This window comes from Eumetopias jubatus, unplaced genomic scaffold, assembly GCF_037043125.1.
Source record: "Eumetopias jubatus isolate StellerSeaLion01/CBP00866 unplaced genomic scaffold, mEumJub1_p1.0 scaffold_4, whole genome shotgun sequence".
Lineage (NCBI taxonomy): Eukaryota > Metazoa > Chordata > Mammalia > Carnivora > Otariidae > Eumetopias > Eumetopias jubatus.
In genome coordinates, this window is record NW_028274810.1 from 15560515 (window position 1) to 15570659 (window position 10145).

At 40.6% G+C, this 10145-nt stretch overlaps 1 protein-coding gene across 1 annotated transcript; it reads left to right on the top strand.

Moving 5' to 3' along the window:
- The first annotated feature begins 149 nt into the window (after window positions 1-149).
- CFAP276 (cilia and flagella associated protein 276) lies at window positions 150-9889 on the top strand. The gene is made up of 5 exons (XM_028102182.2): window positions 150-230; window positions 8179-8295; window positions 8789-8904; window positions 9256-9386; window positions 9819-9889. The coding sequence occupies exons 1-5, from the start codon at window positions 150-152 to the stop codon at window positions 9887-9889; spliced, it is 516 nt and encodes a 171-aa protein (XP_027957983.1).
- Window positions 9890-10145: the final 256 nt, after the last annotated feature.

Genomic DNA, 10145 nt, shown 5'->3' on the forward strand with positions numbered 1-10145 from the left:
ACTCACCTCAGTCACAGATGGCGGGAGAGTTGCCGGGCAACCGAAACTGGGCGTTCCAAACAATTGGGACCCGGGATCCTCCGCGTGCGTTGTGTGCGGCTGCGCGGGCTTCCCATCCCTCACACCAGCGGCTCACTCCGCATTTTACCATGCCTTTCACCCGAGACCCCTTACAGCACCCTACGTTGGATAACGATGATACCTTCCTGGGAAAACTCGGGGCTTCCAAGGTACTGTGCTTTCTTGTGTAGATTCCCACCAAGGTCGATGGCACTCTTCTTTCTGTTGGCGTGATGGGCAGAGATGGTAACTTAAAGCACTCTGGTGAGGACACTGAGTCAGGTACCGGAGAAGTTTGTTTTCTGGCTGCCTCCTTGGCTCCATATTCAGATCTGCTAACGTTTCAGAGATGTTTTTGAGGAGAGGGAAGTTGAGCGCTAGCCCAGAGGAATAAGGGGCTCTCGCTGCCCAAAGCGATGCTTGGTATAATATGTGGATTAATCAGGCCCAGGTCCCACCAAGCCACCCTTTGCCCTGTTTGGAAACCTGTTCTCTGGAGAGATATGAGATATGGAATGGGAGAGAATGCTCTGGAAGACACCTGATCATGCTTTATACATCTGCCCTCACACCACCTCAGTCTTTCGGTTAATGCTGGAATGTGTTTTTGTGTGTGTGTCAGTGATTTGAGGAATTTAGATGATCTTTTTTTTTCTGGCAGAAGTATTTGGGATGCTTGAAATGGTGCAAAATAAGGTGAATTCAATAGTAATTGTGGCTTGATAGAAGAATCAAAGAGCTTCCTTTTGTTTATTCAACATTTATCATTTACTATATGCCGGGCACTCTGCTCAACACTGAGGATGTAGAGAGCAGTTAGATATGGCTCCTGCTTTAGAGAAACTCTAGTAGAAAAGCTGACAACAGTAGCAGCAAAAATGCTCGCACAATAGCACATGTGTTGTGACAGAGTTATACATCGTGTTTCAGGAGAACTGGGAGCTTAAAGGAAAGCTTCCCAGAGCTGGTGAGTTTTCACATCCGAACATGAGTTAGCTGGGCCAGGTGAGGGAGGAGGTGGAATGTGAGTTAGAAAGAAGGAAACAAGAGCCAGACATTCAAGGCACGGCGGTGGCAGATGCACATACATGAAAAGGAGAGAAAGAGTGGCCTGTTTGGGGCCAAAGAATCCAGAATGGCTGGAGCATCAATGTGAGATGGAGGAGGGGAGAGGGCAGAAGCTGGAGTCACCTTGTTGGGCTGGGTGTGCTGTGTACACCATGCTAGTAAGCTAGGATTCCATCATGGAGATGCTGGGGCATCATGTCAGGATTTTAAGCACTAGAGTGACACAATCAATGGGTGTCTTAGCACAATGGCAGTAGATTGGATAGAACGGGAGTGGGGACAAGAGGAATCAGCAAGGAGGCAGGAGCCTCAGAAGGCAGCAATCTCCAGGAGAAATAATGGATCTAAAGCAGGGGATGGCAATGGGGTGTAGATGTGAAAAATTTGCCAAGGGCAGGACTGATGAAACTCTGTGCCTGGATATGGGCCCAAGAGAAGGGACAAGTCTAGGATAGCTCCTGGGTTTCCGAGGGCTTGATTGATACCATTTACTGAATGGAGGCATCCAGGGGAAGCAGGTTTGGGAGAAAGATGTTCAGATCAGTTATGTAGATGTTGCTTTTTGTGGTGCCTGTGGGACATTTACGTGGAGATGAGTAGCAGGGAACATGGTTGAGAGTTCTAGGTTGAAGATGTATATCTGGAAGCCGCAGTATCCATGTGGTGGTCGAAGCCATAGGAAAGAATAAGCTCATCCAGTGAATGAGAATACGAAAAACAGAAACCAAACCCCTGGAGAATGCACTAAGGGGCAGAGGGAGAAAGTAGAGCTGACAAGGGAGCTGAGCAGTAACAGCTAGAGGCAGGAGGAGCTGGACCCACAGAGCATGGAGAGAACATTTGAGAGAATCAGAATCATGGTGCCAGAAAATGCAGAGATCAAATAAGATCAGATCTGGAAAAGATCCACCTAACCTAGCTGAAATAAAGATCACTGGTCACCAGCAAGAGAAGTTTCAGTGCTTGCTTGAGAAAGAGGCCAGACTGCAGTGGCTATAGAGGGGACGGAAAGGGGGAGGAAATGAAGATAGTAAATGTTGACTCTTGAAAAAGTCTAGTTCTGCAGGGAAGGTGATAGAGTGGTAGCGAGACAGTGATAAAGGAATGAGAGAGAAGCTGGGTATAGGGGATGGATGCCAGGATGGTACCGGTCTCTGAAACACAGGGAAGGGCTAGGTTCAGGGAAGAAAGGTTATTCTTTTTATTATTGCTTTTGAAGTGTAGTTGACATGCAGCGTTCTATTCATTTCAGGTGTACAGCATAGCGATTTGACAATCCTATACGTTACTCAGGGTTCACCACAGTAAGTGTAGTCAACAGCTGTCACCATACGTTATGACAATAGTATTGGCTCTCTTCCCGATGCTGCACTTTTCATGCCTGTGACTTATTTATTTTATAACTGGAAGTTTGTATCTCTTAATTTCTTCACCTATTTCACCCATCTCTCCACCCACCTTCCTTCTGGCAACCATTAGTTTGTTTTCTGCATTTATGGGTCTGTTTCTGCTTTTGTTTGTTTTGTTTTGTTTTTCAAGGTTCCACATATAAGTGAAATAATATGATATTGGTCTCTCTTTGTCTGACTTATTTCACTTAGCAAATACCCTCTAGCTCCATCCATGTGGTCTAAAATGGCAAGATTTTTCTTTTTTATGGCTGAGTAATATTCCATTGTGGATCGATGGATAGATAGATAGATAGATAGATAAATGAATGGATAAAGAATGAAGCTATACATAGATATATATAGATAGCACATTTTCTTCATCCATTCATCTATCAATGGGTGCTTTTGTTGCTTCCATATCTTGGCTATTGTAAATAATCCTGCAGTAAATATAATGCATATATCTTTTTGAATTAGAGTTTTCATTTTCTTTTGGTAAATACCTAGTAGTGGAATTACTGGATTGTATGGCATTTCCATTTTTCATTTTTTCAGGAGCCTCTATACTGTTTTCCCCAATTGCTGCACCAATTTACACGCTCCCTTTTCTCCACGTTCTCCCAACACTTGTTATTTCTTGTCTTTTTGATACTAGCCATTCCGATGGGTGTGAGGTGATACCTCATTGTTGTTTTGGTATGCATTTCCCTGATGATCAGTGATGTTGAGCATCTTTTCATGTGTCTGTTGGCCATTTCTATGTCCCCTTTGGAAAAATGTCTATGCATTTTTTAATCAGATTGGGTTTTTTGGTGTTGTATTTTGTAAGTTCTTTATATATTTTGGATATTAATTCCTTATCAGATATATCATTTGAAAGTATCTTCTCCCATTCAGTAGGTTGTATTTTCATTTTGTTGATGGCTTCCTTTGTGCAAAAACTTATTTTGGTGTATTCCCAATAGTTTATTTTTGTTTTTGTTTCCCTTCCCTGAGGAGATATATCCATAAATATGTTGATAAGGCTAATGTCTAAGAAATTATTACCTATGTTTTCTTTTAGGAACTTTATGGTTTCAGTTCTCACATTTAGGTCTTTAATCCATTTTCATTTTGTATTTGTGTATGGTGTAAGAAAGTGACCCAATTTCATTGTTTTGCATGAAGCTGCCCAGTTTTCCCAGCACCATTTATCAAAGAAACTGTCTTTTCCCCATTGTGTATTCTTGTGTCCTTTTTCATAGATAAATTGACCATATAAGCATGGGTTTATTTCTGGGCTCTCTATCCTGTTCCACTGATCTCTGTGTCTAATTTCGTGCCAGTACTATATTGGGTTTTTTTTTTCAGTTTATGCATTTGTTTTAGCAATCTCTACACCCAACATAGGGCTCGAACTCATGACCCCAAAATCAAGAGTTGCATGCTCTTCCAAACAAGCCAGCCAGATGCCCCAAGTACTATATTGTTTTCATTACTATAGTTTGTACTATATCTTGAAATCTGGGATTGTGGTACCTCCAGCTTTTTTCTTTCTCAAGGTTGTTTTGATATTCAAAGTCTTTTGTGGTTCCATAAATTTTAGGATTATTTTTTCTAGTCCTGTGAAAAATTCTATTGGTATTTTGTTGGGGATTGCACTGAATCTGTAGATTGCTTTGGGTAGTATGGACATTTTAACAATATTAATTCTTTCAATCCATGAGCATGATGTATTTTTCCATTTGTGCTGTCTTCAATTTCTTTCATCAGTGTCTTATAATTCAGAGAATAGTTCTTTCACTGCCTTGGGTAAATTTATTCCTAGATATTTTATTATTTTTTGTGCAATTGTAAATACAATTGTTTTCAACTTGTCTCTCTGCTACTTTGTTATTGATATATAGAAACACAACAGATTTCTTTATATTAATTTTGTATTCTGCAACTTTAGGGAATTAATTTATTAGTTCTAATAGTTTTTGGTAGTCTATAGGATTTTCTATATATAGTATCGTGTCATGTGCAAATAGTGAGAGTTTTACTTCTTCCTTACCAATTTGGATGCCTTTATTCCTTTTTCTTGTCTGATTGCTGTAGCTAAGACTTCCAGTACTATTTTGAATAAAAGTGGTGATCGTGGATGTCCTTGTTTTGTTCCTGAACTTAGAAGAAAATCTTTCAGTTTTTCACCATTGAAATTGATGTTAGCTGTGGGTTTTCATATTTACCTTTAGTGTCTTGAGATACGTTCCCTCTAAACCACTTGTTGAGATTTTTTTTTTTATAATAAACAGATGTTGTGTTTTGTCAAATGTTTTTTTCTGCATCTATTGAGATGATCGTATGGTTTTTATCATTCCTCTTGTTAATGTGATATATCATATTGATTTGTGAATACTGACCCACCCTTACATTGCTGGAATAAATCCCACTTGATCATAGTGAATGATCCTTCAAATGTATTATTGAATTTGGTGTACTAATATTTTGTTGAAGATTTTTACATCTGTTGTTCATCAGGGATATTGGCTTGTAGTTTTCTTTCATTCATAGTGTCTGTTTAATTTTGGTATCAGGGTAATGCTGGCCTTGTAAAATTATTTTGGAAGTTTTCCTTCCTCTTCTATTTTTTGGAATAGTTCAAAAGAATAGGTATTAACTCTTCTTTAAATGTTTGGTAGAATTCACTTGTGAAGCTATCTGGTCCTGCGCTTTTGTTAGTTGGCAGTTTTTTTTAATTACCATTTTAATTTTGTTACTAGTAATTGGTCTGTTCAAATTTTCTATTTCTTCTTGATTTAATTTTGGAAGATTTTTTTTTAAGATTTTTTTTTAACTTATTTATTTGACAGAGACACAGCGAGAGAGGGAACACAAGCAGGGGGGAGTGGGAGAGGGAGAAGCAGGCTTCCCGCAGAGCAGAGAGCCCGATGCAGGACTCAATCCCAGGACCCTGGGATCATGACCTGAGCCGAAGGCAGATGCTTAACGACTGAGCCACCCAGGCACCCCTAGTTTTGGAAGATTCTATGTTTCCAGGAATTTATCCATTTTTATAGATTATCCAGTTTGTTGGAATATAATTTTTTATAGTATTTTGTTATAATTCTTTGTGTTTCTGTAATGTTGGTTATTTCTCCTCCTTCATTTCTGATTTTATTTAAGCCTTTGCTCTCTCTCTTTTTTTTTTCCTGATGGGTCTGGCCAAAGGTTTATCAATTTTATGTTTTCCAGAACAAGCTCTTGGTTTCATTTGGTTTCCTTGATCTTTGTGTGTGTTTTAGTCTCTCATTTATTTCTGCTCAGATCTTTATTATTTCCTTCCTTCTACTAATTTTGTTGGTTCTTTGTTAGGCTTTGTTCTTTTTTTCTAGTTTCTTAGGTATAAGATTAGATTGGGATTTTTCTTGTTTCTTGAGGCAGTCCTGTAGCACTATAAAATTCCCTTACACCTCTCAAAGACTTTTTTTTAAGATTTTACTTATTTGTCAGAAAGAGAGAGAGAGAGAGAGACAGAGCACAAGAAGGGGGAGCAACAGGCAGAGGGAGAAGCAGGCTCCCTGCCCAATGCGGGAGTCGATCCCAGGACTCTGGGATCATGACCTGAGTTGAAGGCAGACGCTTAACCAACTGAGCCACCCAGGCATCCCACAACTGTCAAAGACTTTGGACAGACAGTTGTGTTTTCATTTTCATTTTCTCTATTTTTTTTATTTCCTCTGATTTCTTAGTTGACCCATTGGTTGCTTAGGAGCATGTTGTTTAGCCTTGTGTGTTTGTGTTTTCCAGGTTTTTTTTCTCCTAATTGATATCTAGTTTCATACCATTGTGGCTGGGAAAGTTGCTTGATGTGATTTCAGTCTTCTTAAATTTATTGAGACTTGTTTTGTGGCCTGACATGCGATCTGTCCTGGAGAATGCTCCATGTGCTCTTGAAAAGAATGTGTATTCTAGTGCTTTGGATGGAATGTTGTGTGTGTGTGTGTGTATGTGTTGGATCCATCTGATCTAATGCGTCATTCAAAGCCATCATTTCCTTGTTAGTTTTGTCTGGATGGTGGTTGTTTTTTTTAAGATTTTATTTATTTATGTGACAGAGAGAGATGTAGTGAGAGATGGAACACAAACAGGGGGAGAGGGAGAAGCAGGCTTCCCGCTGAGCAGGGAGCCCGATGCGGGGCTCGATCCCAGGACCCTGGGATCATGACCTGAGTCACCCAGGCGCCCTGGATGGTTTATCCATTGATGTAAGTGGGTGTTAAAGTCCCCTAGTATTGGTGTATTACTGTCAGTTTCTTCCTTTATATCTGTTAATATTTGCTTTATGTATCTAGGTGCTCCTATTTTGGGTACATAGATATTCACACTTATGATATCCTCTTGTTGGATTGATGCCTCTATCACTATGTAGAGCCCTTATTTGACTCTTGCTACAGTCTTTGTTTTAAAGTTTATTTTGTCTAATATAAGTGTTGCTACCGGCTTTTTTTTTTTTTTTTTTGCTTCCATTTGAATGGAATATCTTTTTCCATTCACAAGGTTTATCCTTGAGTAAAAGCTACATCCCTTTCTTTGAGTTGGAAGGACATTGGATGTGAGGATGGTATTCATGGTTGACAGTCTTGACTTTCTCAATGAAAGACAGTCTCATCCTTCTGCTGAATGAGGACATGATGAGGCTTGTGTAGACTTTAACGAATCAGAGGAGAGCTGCCTATGTTTGCATCATATATTTGCAGTTTTCTTGTTTCATTTGTCATCTTTTTTGGTGATAGCCCACTGTCTGGTACATACTATTCAATTAATGTCTAACTGACCTGAGTTACACAGCACTGCCATATAGAGAGGGGAGGGGGGTTCCAACACTGGGTAGGTTGAATTCGATTTCTACTAGGTTGAAGCTGTACTCACTGGAATTCAGTCATTATTCAAACAGTATTTCATTTTTGAACACCATGTGTTAAGTCGTGGTGCTAGGTACTAGAGTACAGTGAACAATATGGCATTTTACATTAAATGACAAAATCAGTTATGTGCTTTTCACGTTCATGCTTATGGGGTTCTATTTAGAATACTGACTGTCCAGTGTACTTTTTCTTTGACACTTCTGCAGTCACAATGACCCTTCCTTGCCTACTGCAATCTTTTTCTACTTAGACACTGCACTCTCCTGATTCTTCTCTTGACTACCTTAGTGTCCTTTCTCTTTCCTCCCCCCTCTGCATTATAATATTGTGCAATCATGAGCACTGTTGGCCACACTCCTTTTTGTAGACATCAGCCACTACTTCAAGTGGATGACCTCCAGACCTCTATTACTTGTTCTGAGCTCTCCTCCAAGTTGCCCACTTCCCATTTTCCACCTGTTGACTGCATTTGGACAATTTATCTTCAAATTCAGTATGTCTAAACCTGAACTCATCTTTCTTCTCTGAATTCTTCACCCTGTCCCATTCCACCCCTTTTCCTGTATTCCTGGCCTACTTCTGTCAGTTCTGATTGAAAACTTAGGAGCATCAAAAGCCTGGGAGTCTTGCTTCATATGGTTCTTCCCTTTGAAGATATCCCTCTGAGGTTCAGTTAAAACAGAAATGAATAAGGAGATGGATGTCGCTAAAGCTATCACATCAGCAAGGCCTCCTGTAACCAGGTCCTGCGTGTGGTTTCTCTTTTGCAGAAACTGCCATATAAGAACCCAGCTCACCTTGCTCAGCAACAGGAACCCTGGAGTCGGCTCAGCTCAGCTCCCACAATCACCTCCATGAGGCGGGATATTTATTTTTTTGATCCTGAGGTACCTAGCATTGAAATGCGATTTCTCTTTACATCTGCTTAAAACTCATGAATATCTTTTTTGAAAGGTAGTCTGTCCTTCATGGCATCAGCATCTTTATTTTGTCCCCAGCCCAAGGTCCTACACCAAATCTAAAACCTAACACCAATTTATCTGGGCTCTGGGAAGTTGGAAGGCTTGTTTTGCTCCAGTTGATTATCTGGAGCAAATCATTTTCTTACCAGACTTTTCACTCTTCTGATTATAACCATAAATGAGGTAAGGCCTATTAAGCCCAAGTGAAGAACAGTATGATTTCCATATCTCCTGTGAGAGCTCACCCCTCATTATACTGACAAGAGTTAAAATGTCTTTGGTATGTAAGGAGTTGGTGGACCTCAGGCCCAAAAGGGGTTCACTCTGCTTTGGGGGAAAAAGTAGAGCCCAACAGAACAAGACTAGAGTTTGGGTAAAGGTAGCAAGTTAACCCTGGGGGGACTGACTTCCTCTGTAGATACCAAAGGATGACCTGGATTTCCGCTTAGCAGCCTTGTACAACCACCACACAGGGACATTCAAGAACAAAAGTGAGATACTCTTACACCAGGAGACCACCCAGGATACCCATGGGTAAGTGGTGGAGGCAGAGCCTCTCCACCCTAAAGACAATGCCATCCAGTCATGTAAGGTAAAGTGTCACCTGGGAAATAACAGAGATAATCAACAGGAACTCATTTGTATACACATTTCTGTGCTTTTTACATCTGTATCTATAATGCAATTTCTGTATTTTTATTAACTAAAACAGAGATCCTCCAGCACTGTGATCTGTATAAACAAAATCTTCAGTTAATTCCCAGAGGGTAAAAAGGGCCTTTGGCTGCATTATTTCTGAGGCTGCATGCAACTATCTTTCCCTCCTCTCCTTTCTTCTTCTGATTGATTTCACTCTCCCCTGTTCTTCCCCATACCATCTTCCAGAATCATCAAGACCCAATTCCCTGGAGAACTTTTACCCCCTCCTCCGCCACCTTCCATCACTTCCCGAGCTAACATCAGACACTGGATCAACCCTAAGACGGAGTCTATCCACAGCATCCAGGGATCCATAGGTAAGGGTTAGAAGACTGGATGGGCAGATGGGTGGTACAAGAGTTTTTTAAAATTGACCTAGGAATCAGGGAGTTGAGGTGATTGGTCATTAGGGAACTTCAGGGATAACTGAAGGTCTTGGAATAAGTGACTAAGTTGGCACACTATCAGAATACCAGAGGATATACTGCCTAAAGCTAGGAAATGAATTCATTCATTTTTCAGACCTTTTAACTCAGCTGAGGTCTAGCGGACAAAATGTCTAGCAAAGGGCAGAAAACTGGGAGTGGAAGACCTATAGCTATCTCCCATCAGTCCTCTCTATAGGCCAGTTTCCCCAGCAATACAAGAACCTTCTCCACAATACCCAGAAACATATGGATGATTACAGGTTCCCAGAAAAGGCAAAGGATTTGAAATTCACAGCCTACCCCGTTCTCTTTTCTCCACAGTGTCCCCTCACACTGCAGCCACCAATGGAGGCTACTCCCGAAAGGATGATGGTGGCTTCTTCTCTACCTAATGTTGACAGGTCCCTGGACTAAATTAATCATAGTGGAACATCCTGCTGCCCACCTCCATTAAATAGAATTGTGCTGGATGAAGCTTCAAGTGTGTTACCCGTGGACTAAGAGTTGCCACTTGACTACTCTTAAAATGTGGGATGGAAGTTTCCCAACTTCTAGAAACTAGTCCTGTTGGTCATATTTGCAATTTGGAACATCATCTTGCTGAAAAGCTAAGGGTTTAGAACAAAACAGCACATGGGGCACCTTTGT